This window comes from Echeneis naucrates, chromosome 17, assembly GCF_900963305.1.
Source record: "Echeneis naucrates chromosome 17, fEcheNa1.1, whole genome shotgun sequence".
Classification (NCBI taxonomy): domain Eukaryota; kingdom Metazoa; phylum Chordata; class Actinopteri; order Carangiformes; family Echeneidae; genus Echeneis; species Echeneis naucrates.
This window is the reverse complement of record NC_042527.1, coordinates 5,960,412-5,978,452: the sequence shown is the minus strand read 5'-3', so window position 1 is coordinate 5,978,452 and position 18,041 is coordinate 5,960,412. Positions and strand designations below refer to the sequence as shown.

At 39.7% G+C, this 18,041-nt stretch overlaps 1 protein-coding gene across 2 annotated transcripts; it reads left to right on the top strand.

Annotated features, from left to right (window-relative positions):
- The first annotated feature begins 106 nt into the window (after positions 1 to 106).
- sugt1 (SGT1 homolog, MIS12 kinetochore complex assembly cochaperone) lies at positions 107 to 17,812 on the top strand. Of its 2 annotated transcripts, none has more exons than XM_029525009.1 (13): positions 107 to 217; positions 316 to 361; positions 991 to 1,081; positions 1,338 to 1,407; positions 1,706 to 1,776; positions 3,782 to 3,835; positions 5,046 to 5,074; positions 5,274 to 5,296; positions 5,508 to 5,604; positions 6,954 to 7,061; positions 14,302 to 14,392; positions 15,296 to 15,468; positions 17,037 to 17,812. In XM_029525009.1, the coding sequence occupies exons 1-13, from the start codon at positions 204 to 206 to the stop codon at positions 17,136 to 17,138; spliced, it is 969 nt and encodes a 322-aa protein (XP_029380869.1). In that variant the 5' UTR covers positions 107 to 203; the 3' UTR covers positions 17,139 to 17,812. The 2 variants fall into 2 exon arrangements, with proteins under 2 accessions (XP_029380869.1, XP_029380868.1); XM_029525008.1 differs by having other exon boundaries at positions 111 to 217; positions 313 to 361.
- Positions 17,813 to 18,041: the final 229 nt, after the last annotated feature.

Below are 18,041 nucleotides of genomic sequence, written 5' to 3'. Positions count from 1 at the left end.
TTCCTGCTTGGTGTTTTACGGTGAGGTTTTGGGTTGATGGCCTCCGCAGGTGCTCCAGGCCGGCGGATGGCGCTGTGCCGCACGGAGCGGTGAAGCGCCGGATGTTGACAGGCCTGTTCCTCCGCCGCTCATCACGTTACCCGCAGCTTCGGGTCTAGAACTTTCCCGTCACTCCGGTAACTGTGTCCAGGGGCAGCGGGGCCATGGCAACCCAACGGCAAGTCCTCCCGCTACGGGCATACTTTTAAGTCCGTCAGTCTGTTCTCAAGCCTTTTTTTCCGCTTTAACGGCCGCTCTCTGCTTTCACTTCAGCAGCTTTCCCGACAGCTTCATTGACGAGGACCCGCGGCAAGCTCTGGAGGTAAACACAGCCGCCAGTTATCCATAAACTAATGTCACCGCTTTACCAAATATGTGCTTGCTATTTTCAGATGTTCGCATTAACTCTGACTTTGTCTGAAGTTGACTTTGGTGTTTTGTTCAACACGTTTCCGATGTTTGCTAACAAAGTTAGCTACCGCTTCCTGCTAGCATCACTGTGCAGTGAGAGCAGGGTAGCACTAGCGCCTTATTTTGTTCTATTTGCCTACATGTACAAGACCAAATACAACATCATGAGGAGTTGTTACTACATAATGTCCGCTTTTAAGACATGTGAACCAGGCGGGACAAGCTTGCAGTGTCATGTTCAACAGATTAAACACAGTTTACTGGTTTTGTCGACATCACATTTAAAGCACACACTCTTCTAAATGATGGAGAATGCTATATGAAGGCTGCAGTGAGTATCACATTTCAGCCCAAGAAAAAGCAAAGCCCCCAACACACCTCTTCCCTTTCTGAATAAAACGTTGTCTTTTGAAAGTCAGAGTTGAAGAAGGAGACAGCCATATCTCTCTGTGTTAGCAATTGTCTAGTGTTACTTTCCTGCCATGAACACAACTTCGTACAGTAAGCTGTCGGCTTTACTGGCCTTCTCCTCCCTTTTAGGAACTTAATGAGGCCTTGCAAGGAGACACTGAGAATGCCGAGTGGTTCTGCCAGCGTGCTTATGCCCACATCCTTCTGAAAAACTACAGCTGTAAGCCTACACACTTTGATGTGTTCACACGTATGATTTGCGAATGGTAGTTATTAAATGAATTTGCAACATTATGCATTCTTTCTGAATAGATCCTTCTTTAAAATACAGCTGTTTATTTTTTTGATATTGAACACAGTATATAGGTATAATCCAGTGGTTGACTCCTCAAACTTTGTTAACATCTGCTTACCAGTTGCTTGTGAGGTCCAGACTTGTAAAATGGACTAATTGAACATCATAATTTCATCCACAGGTGCGGCTGATGATGCTAAGAAAGCAAAGCAGCTAAAACCCAGCCTTCCTCTTGCTTTCATGCGAACAGGGTGTGTATGTTGACATGAAGAAAATGGGGGATAGTTAGATATATGTTATGATGATTGCATTCCTTAAATGGCATGCCAAAAATGTAGCTTCAAACTTACGTTTTTGTTATGAAAGTAAATCATAAACTTTGTGATATTTTAATTTTTACACTGTGACTTTAGTGATACAGTTGTTGTTAGCTTTTTTCATTTTGACTGAGTATTCTCAACTAGTAAAGTGAAAGAAAGAAAAACAGCAAGAATGAAAGACATGTCAACAAGTTGTGAACCAAATGTTGTTGTTCTTTCCCACTTGCAGAATAGCAGAGTATTACCTTAACCACTATACGTCAGCACACGCGAACTTCACTCAGGGACACAAGCTTGACGGTGAGCACAGTTTATTTTGGACTCAAGTACAAACTTCCCATTGTCCACATTGTTAGCCACCACTGTTCTCAGCTGTAACTTGTTTGCTTTACTCTCACTGCTGAACATGAATTTCTAGTGTATATCCACGGGGTTTAATGGTAAAATATATTACAATATGATTTCATAAAATACATTTAAATACAATTAAAATCAACTTGCTTCTTTGATAGATTAGATACCAGACATTCAGGATGTCTTGATAAGCAGCCAAATAATCAGTTTCATCAAAACGAATGTAGCTGAGGAATGAAGTGTAAAAACTATCAATAAAGGTGTTTTGCCTTAAAAATAACCAAATTACATTTGCTGTAAGACTGGACATTTCGGAATGCTGGAAACTTATCCTTTTGTCTTTGATAATCAGAGAACCAGAAATTCTGTAAGTTTCACTAGCAGATGAAATCTGTATCTGCAGAGATATTTTCCTCTCCATAACCAATGGACCAAAGCACTAACACCAGTAGAAATGGCTAATAGTAGAACAGTATGACTTGCGATACCAGTGATTTGCTGACAAATTTCTGCAAACACAGGGCATTTAGTATATGGGGGCTGCTAAATGTTAGGTACACATTCCAAATGGATTATGCTTGTTCATAAAAGAGAAAGCCAATGTATTTTTTCACCTGTGCTTTTCAATATTGTATCACTTGAGTTGAAAATAGCAAAAATCCTATGTTAATATGCTTCAGATTTGCAATCATAAACATCCTGAACAATGTACTCTAACCTACTAATACATTTCTAATTAGTTATTTAACAGTGAAGAGACATTCTCCCATAGTCCCATGCTTAATCAGATCCCATAAAAATTAATTTTGTCATTGTTTTGATTGGCCAACTCCAAGCAGCAGAGAAATGCACTGAACTTAACCTTGGAAATGTAATGCAGCTTGTTGCCATCTTTATTTACAATAACAATGTGCTGTGCATTATACACAGTCAGGTAAACTCCTGCTATGAGTGTTCTTATTTTTGTAAACCTTAACCTTAAACCATAATTCATTCACGTTCAGTGGTGTTTGAGACAAAAAATACAAACTGACAAGCATAAAATTAAATTCCCAAGTGAGCAAATATCTTTGAAATCAGTTTATAGTAGCAGGAGCTGTTGCATCACATCCTTTAGCAGGACTGAATCGATTTATGAGTGTTTCTAGTTTAGAGATGTGAGGTCACATGCAAACAGTGTTACAAAAGAGCAATTGTGCATGTTGGTAGCATCTTGAGGGACTTGTCCAAGATGTCGCCCAAGGTCTGATATAGTTTCAAAGCACTTCCTATTAATGTTTGTACACTTCCTGGTCATATGAGCCAGTGAGAACACTTACTTATTGTTAACATTTACATTATTACAACCATTTTCAATATACAGACCACTTGAAGCGAAATTGTCTAAACTGAAAATCTACAGTTACTCTACAGACACCCCAACACTATAGTTATGGCTATAGGAGGGTCACTGTCAGTGCCTTAAGTGGGTTTTAGTGGAGAATTTTCTACTTTCTAAATTTATTATTCTAATACAAGCTGAATGTAAAGGTTTGATTTGCTATGAGGCACATGGACCAAATATCATAATTTGATGAATCTGCAGTCAGAATTAAATTGATGTGATGGTGCAAAAATTTGACTTTTTTTCTTTCTTTCTTTCTTTCTTCTTTTTGGAGCTGCTTGTATAACCCACAATGATGTATTAAATTTATTTTACTTATTTTTACCCACTCCCATATGCCCATTTCCTTCCAAGTAATTTCAGCTTTGGAAACAAACCTATTAAAATAATGACTTCAGTTTTCTCCAGCACTTAGTAAAACCAGTGTAGACTTCATTAGCACTTGACTAAGACCCTTAAATCTTTTTGCTATATTCACAAATTATACTATATGTTTTGTTCAAAATAGTTTTTTTTTATGTAACAAATGAAGACAAAACTTTGCTATTATTTTTGTGTTTTCTACAGATTCTGACAAATCATATGAGATCTGGATAAAGCGGTGTGAGGAGATGATGAATGGTAAGTAACTGAGCGGAAACATGCCTGTAATTTATCAGAAAAGCTTTTTCTCAAATTTTCTCAAAAATTCAAATTTGAATTTTATTTCAAAGCAATTTACTGTTTTAATTAATTTGACATTTTCAAAGGTTGTTCTTAATATTATACAAAATTCCTTTTTCTGGTTAACAAAGACTGTTTCAGACTTCCACTCTGAAGTTGATATTCTGTTTGTTTTTTGTTTTAGTTTTTTTCTGGATATTAAACACCAAGTTAAATGCCCCAGTCTGATCAAACAAATGAACATGCATGTATCTATGAACTCACACTGGTAGAGTGTTTAGGCAGAACTGTTTATTCCAGTAAAAGATGCATGCCATGGCTGGGTGGTGTGTTCCTGTTTGCTGGTGATGCCTGGGCCCTCTAGATCATCTCAAGTAAACAAGAGCATGAGTTTTGACAAACATGCTTCACACCCGCGCACACATGTATTCCCACAAGCATTATGATTCATTAGAGTTAAGTTTACTGATGTTTGAAAAACCCCTGATGAGAACCAGCCCCTACATAAGCCTGCTCAAAGACAGCACATGCACACAAACACAGACAAATGCACATCAAGGTCCACTTCAACTCCCTCTCTAAAACTTGAAAATACTCTATTTGTGCTTGCTCATGCTCACCCCTTTTTTTCCTGCTGACAGTATGTTTACCACCAGTCAACACACGACACCTGGTTATTCCATCACATGGCTCCCTGGTTGTATTGAAGACCCACATAGCCTTCCTTTAGCAGCCATGCTCCTCAACATTTCAAATGCGACCTCATTAAGACAACATTAACATGCCTCCTATCATCTCATCACCCTCTACCCTCTCTGTGCTCCCTCGCTGTGTAATGAAGTCAGTGAATAATGTATGATTGCATGCTGGTAAACGGTGATCAGGCTTGCTTGGGCTCACAGGGCTTATAATGGGCGTGGATGGACCAGTAAACAAACTCGTGGCAAGATAGTGTATGATTGTGTGTCTATTTGGAGGTATAGTTATGTTCTATAAGTTCTATGTTGATAAATGCATGCTATGAAGAAAAAAAAAACAAAAACAAAACAACAACAAAAACTTGTGTCGTGACAGCTCTTTCGGCACTATAGTTAGAATATTAGAGTTTGGTGTATTAAAAGCATCCGTCTGCTACACATCCCATTTTTTTTTTTCTGTCTTCCTCCAGATCAGACACAGAACGGCAATGTCAACAGGGTGAGTTTCTCTGCATGGCCACATGGAGGCAGTGTTGCTCTCAGCATTAGCAAACAGACTCAATCTTGTTTATGCCCCTGCTTCAAGGAGGGAAGCTTAACTAAGCTGCTTTTGTTGTGATATTTCGACTCTCATGTGCCATTTTTCTTTTGTGCTGATTCTTCTTCTCTAATTCCTTGGTTACTGAATGGTCCAACAGTCACCAGCAGTGCCACATGTGAAGTAAGTGTATGTGTAAATAATCCTTATCTATGTGTCAATTTTATGTCTGTACTGTATATTTAGCATTATTATACTAGATTAATATTTAACCAAGCCTCAGTGTTTCAATCAGCCACACTGTAATTTTGTGAATTAATATTTGATTCACAGTGCCGTAATATTATTAAGATGTGTATTAATCAGACTTTTTGTTCACTTCTATGTCTCACAGACGCGACTGGTACCAAACAGAATCTCAAGTGATTGTCACAGTCATGGTGAAAAATGTACCCAAGGATGGTGTTTCTGTCAACTTCATGGACAAAGAGGTACAAGCACATGCTTAAATGTAGAGAGGTGTGTGTGTGTGTGTGTGCGCGCGCGTGCGTGCGTGTGTGCGTGTGTGTAACATAGATTGGTTAGCTTGTGGGTGTTTCCTCAGGGGGGCCCATTAGATAGGTCTCATACACACACACTCTCACACATCCGCACTCCCCACAGACCCAACTATGCCTCCAGTGGTGCCTTGTTAACATTGCCCCTAAAGTACAGATCTAAGAACAATTTACCCTCCCCAGCTTCTCCAACCTCCTAATTGTCTGTAGATAGAAGGCATAACTGATCTAGGATCAGCTGCAGAGCCCTCCAGGGACAACCCTCTTTCTCTTTTTTTTTCTCTTTTTCCACATCTCTTTCCCCCTCTCAGAGGGGTGACTGCAGGGCACCCCAGGGAAAGGCTTTGTCTTTCTTAATAGAATAACAAACCGAGTTTACCCGATTTCAAAAGAAATAGTTGGCTCAATCCGGATCACACACTCACTTGTTAAGTTCCCTCTGTGGTACCAAGTACAGATAAGTTCATTTATTTTTTACTAGGGCAGTATATACAAAAGAAATTAAAGATGAAAGGCGGTGGTGTCAGTTATTTTTCCTGGTGACTGAATATGCAGCAGTTTTATACCTACAGACAGAGTAGGAATTCAACTGGAAATGAATATTAAGGCTTTGAGTGCTTAGTGGAATTGCCCAAAAGCTACTTCATCTAATTTTCTAAGCTTTCATTCCCAGAGAAATACTTAATTCATTAATTTGGTCCAAAATCAGAAAAATCACTTTTAGTGAAGTGGTATATGATAAATTACATATTACAGGTTGTGTTAGTAAAATAAATCATATACAGATGAGAGCAACATTTGGAATGTGATGAGTATGTAAGCAGCTTGAGATTTTAGGCCACTGACGACCCAATGTTCCTCTAAACCAGCAAGGCCTCCCATCCACCCAGTGAGTGACAGGTTGTTAGGAGCTGTCTGACCCCCCCCCCAATCACTGGTCGCTCTGTGGCTGAAGGGGACAGGGCAAGGATTCTCCCAACAACATAACAACATCAGATGATTATTCTCACAGACATGCTGACACCTTTACCCCCTCTTCACTCTTCAGTTTTCTGTTTTCTAAAGGCAGCGGTGACACAAAATAAAAAGATGAGTGAGGCAATTTCAGCCAGTGATCACTAGATTTTATATAATGTATAAAAAAATTTGAAAAGGAATTCTTCTGAAAGAGTAACTTATGTTGCCATTATCATGGATATATTAAATAAAGCCTTTGTTAATACATTTTTATTTAGTTTTTCTAGTTGCCGATAACTAAACTTCATGTTCCGTTGTGTCCTCAGCTCAAAGCCAAAATTCAGCTGGTGTCAGGCGAAAACTACAACTTTCACCTCCACCTTCTGCACCCCATCATCCCTCAACAGAGCACCTTCAAGATCCTCACCACAAAGGTACCACACCTATCTCATTCAGTGACCTTTATTTAAGATGAATGTGCCATAGAAATTCTAAAATCAACAGGGAATTTTTCCAAACAACATGTTGATTTTAGGGTATGAATATTTTACATTCTGGCAAAGGTATTCCATTATTTGACTTTTTTTTTTGACGGGTTTAACAGATGTTTCATTGAGACAGATGACATGCTCATGAAGCAGGAACAAATAACGTGTGTCAGAACTATATACTTTCAAAAGCAGCAGTTGTGCTAAATGGTACATTGTACACTAAGACACATCAAAGCATTGTGATGTGTGTTCTCTGATGTTGGAGCCCACAGGACAAAAAAGCTGGCTGTAGTCCTTGCTACTGTCAAAGTAACAAAACAAATTTCTGTCTTGCTTTGTTCCAAAATAATTTAAATATAAAACAAAACAAACCAAAACAAGATTTGTTGAGAATTTAATGAAACACAAACGATATAAAAAGCTGACATAGGTGGAGACATCATGATGAATGTGAAACAAGGAGAAACTCGGGAGACATGATATTGACCTTCAGTACGTCGTCATAATGAGAAACTTTACTGAATATTATATGCTTACTCTATTAGATGGTAGTTTTCAGATCTTTTTCGACATGGTAAGCCAAGCTATTGTGGAAAATAAATTTGTTTACCACTCTTCAGCTATACTGAGCTAAACAACATAAACACGAAAGAAGAAAACAAATTTTTTGGTCATGGAAACTCTTCAGCTAAGTTTTCAAAAGTCAATGAAAAGTCACTGAATCTTGCATGTAGCCGTGTCATCTCTGTAGATACTCTGAACAATGAAGAAGCAGACTATTAAATATGTCGGAACATTTTTATGACACCATAGAAAATATGATGTAGTAACATCCCATTGTGTAGAAGTACAAGTATCTCTGTACATCTCTGAGCTGCAGTTTCATGTCATATTGTTGTGCATTCAGGTTTCTGTTGTTTAATTGATGATAGCTGATTATTTTTGCCACTATTTGGGGAAAAAAATAAAATGAATCAAATATCAGATAGCAATAAAGAAGCAAAGACGAGCACACTGATGCGAGTTTAAGCAGCTCACTGAAATGGTGATTGAGCATTACTGAGGTTAGCACTCTGAGATTAACATCATAATCTCTTAAATAACTTAAACAATTATAAAGTAAGATGTCACCGCCTATAATTCCTTAATGCTGGTAAAACTCATTGTAGCTGGAGCTGAAATAAGAAGATCCACTCTATACATCCGTTCGAGCTCCCGTAAAGATATTGGTACAGTTCATCTGAGCAGCTAACAAGAGACCTGCACATATGCACAAAACCTCACTCCTGTACACACACATTTAAAAAGACTGTAGTTGCGGAGAGTTCCTCAGCACTCTTTAAGGTGATTATAGGCCTAATGAGTAGGTAGGGCACTTTTACATAGACTAATTAGTGTGTGTTGTTGAGGATGTGGGCTAATGAATCTGCTGCCTGAGTCTGTGCTGATTCAGGGTTTAGACCACTGTCAGGTTTTAGCTTATGGATCAAAAGGCCGGTTTTAATGTGAGTTGTTTTTATTCTTATTTTACTCATTAAGGGCCTGAACAGCTGCTGTCAAAAGAGTAACATTTGAAACTCTTGCTTTCACGGGATCCTGTGTATCCTTAGAAAGTGTTAATCCGAAGATTTTGGACTGAACACAATCAGCTGTGCAATTGATATGCATATGCATATGCAATACACATATGTATGTCAATATTGAATTAAATAATACACAAACTTAAATTCAAACCTAGTACATCTGTGCAACTACCACCAAACAGGACAACCAAATAATAATCCTTGTGACTGCTTCATTAAAGAAATGATATCAATTGCCTCTCTCTGTCAGCACATGCAATAGTTTAATGTCAACCTACATTTCAAGCTGATGAAAGTTGCTTTTACAAAAATTTAACTATTCAGTAAATTCAGTGGCATTGTTGACTGTGTGTGGGAGAAAATGTGTTTCTTGCTATTGCTTTGACTCCTACACACCTACAGTTGACCTTTTCTTTAGAATTCATAACAAAATTTCATAACAAAATAAATACAACATCATTATACTGTCAATGTGTCAGATTAAATGCACGGGCTAATTTCAACTTCAATTCTTCTTTTCTGGATCATTGCATTATTCATTTGTTTTGACATCACTTGATATTTGAGACTGTAGATATACAAAATAAAAAAAGATTTGAACAAGGTGTTCAATTATAATTTTGCGCACACACTGAAAGTCAGACTTGTTCCAAAACAAGCATAAAAAGGTCAAATAGTGTCAAGCTTAATGTGTGTTTTGAATTAGAGTCATTGTTCTCCAACATTTGTGAACAAGCAGTGAAAAGATTTTTTGGAATATTGTTAGTAGCATGATATAACCTTATGTCAATACAGTGTGCTTTATATCCACTGGCTACACTGTGCTGAAGAGAAGCTGACCTGCACAGAAACTGCCCCTTCTCAAAAAGCACTCACTTACTTTCTCACTTTTCCATGGCAACAGCAGACACTGCATACCAGAGGTGCACGTGGGTTGCAGCTTAAACAAGGTCTCAGTCTTAGAAAGACCACAGCTGAAGATGGTCTGAGACTCCCTCTCATCTCTCTGGCCACTGTTTTTTCTTCTTTTTCTTCATTTACCTTCTTGTATTTAGTTTGTCAATCTCTCCTTGCCACCTCGCAGAGACACACACTGTCTTTTCTTTTTCTCTGTTTTGCAGTCACACAAACACACACACACACACCCCCCCACCCCCCACCCACCCACCCTTCTAGGATAACGAGAGAGAGTGTTCAACCCTCCTCCTCCTCTCCCACAAAGCTCTGACTGTTTTCTGGTCCACTGGGCTCCTCGGGTACATATGGACCATACCTGTGCATGCGTGCATGTGTGCTCGTGTGCACGCATGCACACACAACAAGCTCATGAGTTCAGTAATAACGTCATTGCAGAGGCTCAAAAACACTTTACAGCTTTTAATAAAATACAGGTGAAATGCACACACACTCGTGCACACCAGTGTGGCAGGTCCCAAAAAAAACTGAGCAGCTTTCTGGATGCAGCTCTCATTTAAATTTTTGGGAGCTGATTCATTTTTCTGAAGCCAGGAAGCCACTGGGGAGGAAAAACATTCAAATGAACAACAGCATCAGCAAATCAAGTTCCTCCAGATTGGCATGCATCCCTAATGAACACTTAAAAAAAATGCATTGCCCTCGGAGCTGTTGATTTCCAACCAATGTCGGTCTGTCTGTCTCTGTAATAGCCTGCCCTGGACTCTTCGCTCCACAATGTTTACGCTTCATCTCCTTGCTGTCTTTAAAGACAACTTAGCAGGGAAAGGCTAAGCCGGGCATGAGCGTGCACACTCACACACACACACACACACACACACACACACACACTCACAAACAAATACAGAGGCTGAACAGTAATCTTTCAACACACTTTTGCCATCTACACAAAGTATTTGCAGTGTGTGTGCATGTGTGAGTCTCATCTGTAGCACATTATCTTCAGTGCGACCTCCTCCTGTCCTCCACCATGACAGACATTCCAACCACAGGGGTCACCGCGACAACAGGGAGCCAATTACACACCAGTGTGTTTGATCAGAACAGACGGCTGACACACACACACTTGGGCGCGTGCAAGCTAACAAACTCAACACTCATTTTGGATCTGCCCTCCCTCGTTCATTCAGTTCCAAACTCATCTCTTTTTGGCAAAAAGCTTAAGTGGCGTCTCCCCTCTTTAATTTGCATGCCTGTCAATGTCTAAGAATGTTTATATTTATTTCATTTATGCATCTTTTTAGATGAGTTTGTTTTGAAATCCACAGGGATCTGGAAAAAGAGGGGGAATATGCTGGGTGAGAAGTCGTGGCAAGGAGGGGGGGGGGGGGTGATGGTTACAAACACATGTGACAAGCTACACGGGACCCTGGTGCCCCCCTGTAAATAGCGTGTGTGTAGTGCAGTATTGTATAGTGAAGCCCCTGGGCTCCTGTGGGTGGTGGCCCCTGTATGTGGCTCTGCTGTCACATCCCTTTAAGAGCCATCGCTTTGCCTGTCACACACATGGAAACGCAGAGAGAGAGACACACACGGCGTCTGGCCTGCCATCTCCCTTAAAAGCCAGGAAACACAGATGTGGCAGCAGATTAATGTTGTATGGCCTAGGAGCAACCATAGACGCACACACTCTTAGACTCACACAGAGCCTGTGGCTTGAGCTCTGCTGCACTTGGTACTACAAAAACATTCAATACAATAAATGGCACCTGCAGCACTGGCTGGTAATATTAAAATGAGAAAGTTTAATTTCTCTGGTCTGCAGTGTTTGGTTCCTTCGTGTCGTATCTAATCAATCACCATAGGAACACTGCCTCTTGGATCATGTAACAATACTACCTCTACATGTCATGGCATAAGTTTTTTTTTTTTTTTTTTTTTTTTTTTTTTTAATTACAGAGGAAACATGTTTTTCAGTCTGTGTTAGCCAATGTTGCAACAGAGAAGAAACCAATCAATGCTCTTATCAGAGCTGAAAGAATTTGGAGTGTCCTCCATTGGACCTCGGTTCTTACATAATTCTGTTAAACCCTAACCCTAACCCAATATGACATCATAGTATGAGAGGATGTGTTCAGTTTGTAACCACAACTTCAGTACTTAAGTCCTCAATGATTATTTATGTGATTGATTCATCTGCCAGTCATTTACTTGAAATGAAGTTTAGAAATGTGTACAAAATGTGACAAAATGACATAGACCAATTTAATTATTGATTAGTAAATAATGTTTTTGTTTTTGGTTTTTTTTTTCCCCCTATATTTATTTTGATATACGGTAAAAAAAAAAAAAAAAAGCCGCATTTTCATAATGGATCATATATATATATATGTATAGCCACACGGCAAAATATTTTGTATAAATAAACTAGACAAACTTTAATACATATCTTTGTTTATGCTGTGGCTCAGCAAAGTGTCAGCTTTATAATACACGAGGCTGTTCTTTTTTGAAGAAGTACTGCAATGAATAAGCTGTTTGTTTTTCTTTCATGTCGTTGATAAGTTTTGGACTAATTTGTCACTGGCCCTAATATGTCTCAAAATGCTGTTTAAAGACCAACAGAAAAACAAGCAATGAAAAGTTTGAAAGTCAGGCATATGATATATATTGTCCACCATTAGGCTCTTTCATGTTAACATTGGGATTCACATTTAGAGCATCCTTTGGAGGAACCTATACAGTTGTGGCTTTCATGGCCATCATACACCACTCTATGCACCAATTTTCCTGGCCAAATCACAAGGAGACTTGAAAATGGGTCCAACTTAATTGCACCTAGTTGTGCCACTGTGACACAATTGGTCTGAAAATGCCTTCAAAGCTCCTGAATCGGGGACACAGCTTACATTCGGTGTTCCTGTCCTGTGAAACCTGGTGTGATATGTGCCACAACCATCATCCATCTGGCTTGTAGGCTATGGCTCCTCAGGCTAAGTTTCTACCCTCTTACGCCAAAGTATCTCTATGGTTAGGGTTAGGGTTACCCTAACCCTAACCCTGTCATAGAAATGTATAGGTTACCTTGCTTTAAACCCTGTTTTATCACATAGTTTCCCATTATGTGTATTTAATATGCAGCCACTATCATCCTTGTAGGTGCTCTAATAGTAAATGCAGAACCTGGAGGTAAAGGTTACCCCCAGAATCCTACTTCTCTACAGGGGTGAATGACTATGACCCACCTTTTAAACCAAACTCCTTTTCCATTACATGTTTCACCTGTGAGGTCCTCATGCTTGAAACAATTAGTTTGCATAAAAGGTTGTCCAGTCCTATCAGAAGGAAATGTGTGGGGAAACGGTTCAACCTTTTTGATATCTCCTGTTGAAGTGTGCTGGTCCCTCATGTATTTGAGTCTGAGTTGAATAGATAAAGGATGTAATGTACTGTTCCAGTTGTACTTGGAGTAATAGAGCTGTTATAGCTCAAGTCAAAGCATGACCTTCCCTGTTATAATTATGCAAGCGAAGTATCTATTTACTCACATCCTGACTGTGCTGAGAAATTCACATTCAGGGTTAAAAAAGTTGTACTGCACTCTTTTGAGAAATGAATATGAATTATTCGGCCAGTGACCTGTAAACTCAGCAGAGGTCTTTTTTTTTTTTTTTAAAGCTCCTCAGCCCTTTGCAGGTGAGCCAGAAAGTAAATTTCGGACACTGCACAGTTGCTTCACTGTGCACAAGTCTATTGTGGGCCAGAAAGCACTGATGCACACCAAAGTGTTCTATCAGTCCACTTGCACTAGCTCTTCACCTCGCCAGAGAAGGTGGTAGGGATCACACTGTCTTATTTCCCTCAATCTGCTCGCCTCACTCTTGCTCTGCTTGCTGCCAGTCAGCCGCTCTGTCTCCTTGTCTCTAACCTTGTCTACCTCTTGGTTCCCTCTTTTTTTTTTTTTTTTTTTTTGGCACCCTCATAAATGAATCATCACATCACCCAGCAGAGCAGAAATGTTCCTTAACTGCACCGACATTACCAGTGCTGTCTTTCATATCAAACCTACACACACACAGACGCACACCATTAATGGGTGGTGGGGGGGTGGCGTGGGGGGACTCACAGCACGGCAGCTTGCATGTCTCACTAGTATGACCCTGTCAATACAGCTCAGTGTTATAAGTGTGTGCCCATGTCCCTTTTCCACTCATTGTGTTCCTTCTTTTCCATGTTCGCCCAGTATAATGATTTGGATCCAATGCTGCTGTGTGGAATTAGGATCTCCCCTTCTTTTCCCACCTCGCCTCCTCCTCCTCTCTCCCCCCATCTCTCACACTGGGCCTCTGGCTGACAGGCATCTCGTTAGTGCAGTATGTCTGTCAGTGAGGTTTGAGATTGAGCTGTGCCCCCACATAGCCCTGATGTTTCTCTCTTGCTCTCTCTCTCTCGCTCTCTCTGTCTCTCACGCGCGCACAAGAACACACACACATTCGCAGGCTGAGTTGACAGTGGCTTTGAACACGCAGTCTCTCTGGCCTTAGTAATGATCTGATGTCCTGTACTTTTAAGATGTCACTCAAAGGGAAGTGTTATTTTTGTCCCTCGCACCAAAGACGGCCATTTTGGTAAACGCTGTTATCTCCCTTGTTCCTCCTTGTTCTTTTCCATTTCTTCTCCGTCAGGTGGAGATCAAGATGATGAAGACAGATGCCATCAGATGGGAGAAGCTGGAGGGAGAAGGACAGGAGTCCAACATCAAACACTTCAATCCTAGTGAGTCCACAGCTTCGGCATTTACTATCCTCCTGCCTATGTTCTCATCATGCTGTCTGTCTTTCGCTTGCTCTCAACTACTTCTTACCCATCTCTCTCTCTATCGCTCTTACTCTCTCTCTCTCTCTCTCTCTACAAAGATCAATATAAGTGCCTGTGTTTGTCTTTTCGGCACTAAAATGAGAGTGGGCAGTCAAGCCCTGCTAGTGTCTTTCATTAGTCTGACGGCAAAAGTAGGCAGGGAGATGGGAAGGTATGACAGCAAAAAATGAGTCTTTTTTTTTTTAAGCCCACACGTTCCTATTACTGACAGGATTAATTGCTTATGTAAGTGTGTTTGTGGAAGGTGGTGTAAAAGTTAAGTGGTAAGCCAAACTACCATCCAAATAACCGTCTCCCTTCTAGCCCACCCTGTTTACAAGCTTCTTCTTGTAACTCAGGCCAGTGTTGCATGTAAACATAATATTTGATGTCTGACTTTATAGGATCACATCATTGTATGTCCACGCTTGGCCTGGATATGTCTGCTGTGTGTCTGTATTTATGTAAATCTGTGTCTGGATTATATTTCCCGCTCTCCCTCTCCATCTCTTGTTGGGATTATACTAGGCGCATTGCATCCAGAAAATATAGAAATCAAATCACAACACAGTCATCAGTATCTCAGCCATGATAATGAATTCAGTCCTGCCAATGAATTCATTTCGGATGATTAGATGATCAAATTCAAGGTTTTTACAGATACCTGCGTTGTTTATCAGAAGGCAATAAGATGCTTGTTAGAATGTGGTTGTTTTAATAACTTGCAAAATGTCTCTCACCTGGTTTCAAAAATCTGATGCTGTATAAACAGAGATTGTATGAAGTGCAGCCATCTTAAACAGCTTCGTGCTTCTCTGTCAGATGACTACCCGTCGTCATCCCACTATACCTGCAAGTGGGACAAGATGGTGGTTGACATCAGTGAGGAGGAGAAAAATGAAAAACTGGAGGGAGACGCAGCACTCAACAAACTCTTCCAGCAGATCTATTCAGATGGCTCAGATGAGGTCAAGAGAGCCATGAACAAATCCTTTGTAAGTCTCAGCCTTAGTCGACACAGCATTTTTTTCTGACAATTTTTACATACCCAAATTAACCATGAATGTTTTTTCACACATAGTGCAGTCGTGACAATTAATTAACAGGTATTGTTATAAACTTATCATATCTCTATTTATGGATTTTAGACACAAGCTTCACCAAAGCAGATTAATTTACCTTATCAGCAAATGAATGCCGCAACTACTTTCATTCAGTCAGGAAAATTTCTCTGTATGACCACTTATTTGGTCCAAGCGGCCAATGTACCAACAGATATTACTATAGTCTGTGAATAAGCTCATCCTTACCAACAGGTTCTCGTGGGTCATGAATTATTCGAGAGATTTTGAAAATTGACATGGGTTTGTCATTGTCTGTCTCTCAGCGGTTAGGGTTAAGCCTGTATTGCCCAGAGTATACAAACTTTTGTTTTGCTGTGTTGTTTTAAAGAAGGCAGGAGCTCACATCTTCTGCCATTACCATAAGACGACACATTCAAACCTCCCTCTGTGTGTGTGATTTTTGTCTCTGTATAGCCTGCAAGTTCTTCTCAGAAATTATTCATATTCTTGTAATAGTCGTTAACCTTGATTCTTGTCTCAAAAGAAACCATATTGTAAAAGTATGTAAAAGCCATATAAACCATATAGTAAGAGATCCTGTTCTCTGCTGTAAAGTTTTCTCCTAGTCTTTTTCCATCTCCGTTTAAATGAGCTCCGAGTCGTTGTACTCTTGTTTCAATAATGAAGCTACACCATCAAGTTGAAATGACAGAATTGCACCCACATTCATATTAGACCACGGGATGAGCTTTTTTCTGGAAATACTTTGCCAATCGATATTTTAAACTAACCTACTTTTGTCCACCACTACTTTTCTAACACATCCACACCCACAGACAGCTGAGTGTGAAGTTATATGACCTGTAGTCAGAACAAATAAGAAAAATGCTCTAGTATTTTCTAAGTTTAAGAACTTTTTATTTGTGGCTTCGTGATCCACACATCATTTTAAGTGAAGTGGTGTCATATTTGAATTGTGGACTGATAAAGCAATAACTGACTGTGTGGTTAATGAGCCTCTGTTAAGACTGTATTTATTTGTATGAAAGGATGTGTAACCATGTGTGATTGCAGCTAAATGTTAATTGATGATTGGGATGAATCAGCATTCCTTGTTATTAACCTTTGATCTCATGATGCTGGAGTACTGTGCTAAGCCTGAGAAAGGATTTGCAGCTGGTAGTGTTTTAACATTCATGTCAAGTAGTCATCTCTGCATTTGGTTTAAACAACCCAGAACAGAAGACCTTTAGGAAGATAAAGGTCAGCTCATATGGAGATAAGCACTTCGAAATCTTTGACTTTCTTTATGAAAAAAAGACAGAAAAAGAAAATTAAAAATCTGCTATGAGGAAAAAAAATATTATCAGTATTTGTAGAAAGTTACTGCAGTGGACTTATCTAATCCTGAACATTTCTAAGTAGGGAAATGTTGCATAACTATGAACATAATGACAGACTGTTCCACTGTTCTCCCTCTGTCTCTGCTCCCCATGCAGATGGAGTCAGGTGGTACGGTCCTCAGCACCAACTGGAAAGATGTGGGCAAGCGAACTGTGGAAATGAACCCCCCAGATGACGTAGAGTTCAAGAAGTACTGAGCACCCCAACCATCACTCACACACATACTTTTGTTTTTCATAATCTTTCTTCACATTTCACCATCTGATCATCATTATTCTACTGTCTCTGTGGCCGTCCACATCCTCCTCAGTTGTGTTTTTGCCCTAGTGTTTATACTCTGCGTTCGTCTGGGGAGCCACAGTGCTCCAACTGTCATCAAACCACACATGGCTTACTCTCTGCAATAGCTTCCTACCAGATGGAGTCAGTTAATTGGAATAATCTGTTGAACGGATTGATTTACATTTTCTGATTTTTCTAAAGGCTAATGGACTCAAAAGGAACAAATGTCTGGATTAAAAAAGTCAAATACTCAAATTCAATTATCATATTCTCTTTTTTTTTCCCACTCCTTCGCGTCTCATCATTTTTCTCGAATCACCCTCAGCCTTTCCATTTGGGAGCTTTTTACAACTCTGATAACAGCAATTGTATAAAAAAAGCTCAGAAAAAAAGAACCAACTAAGATGTTTAAATAATTATGAGTGAATTTCTTTTGCTTATACAGCTTTTGTTCTGTACACTAGAAAGTCAACAACAATAGTCTTCAAACTGACGATTCTGGAAACTTTGTGACCACTTGTCCGTTAGTGTTATTCCAGCTTCAGTGTAAATAAAACATTTGTTGTTTGGCTCAAAATCTTGGTCACGTATTTCATGGTTTGCTGTCTCTGGAAACTGTTTTGGACATGTTGGCTAATCTGTCCATCAGACACAAAAACAGCAATACATTATGACAGGGAGCCATGTCCTGTGATTATGTGCTTGGAAGGATGAAATGTGACATTGGTGATATGAGTGCAGGCAATTCAGATATGGTTGACAGCTCCAGGATATGGTTTACGTATCGTGGTTCGATTTGGTATCAAGTCAGAGACTGC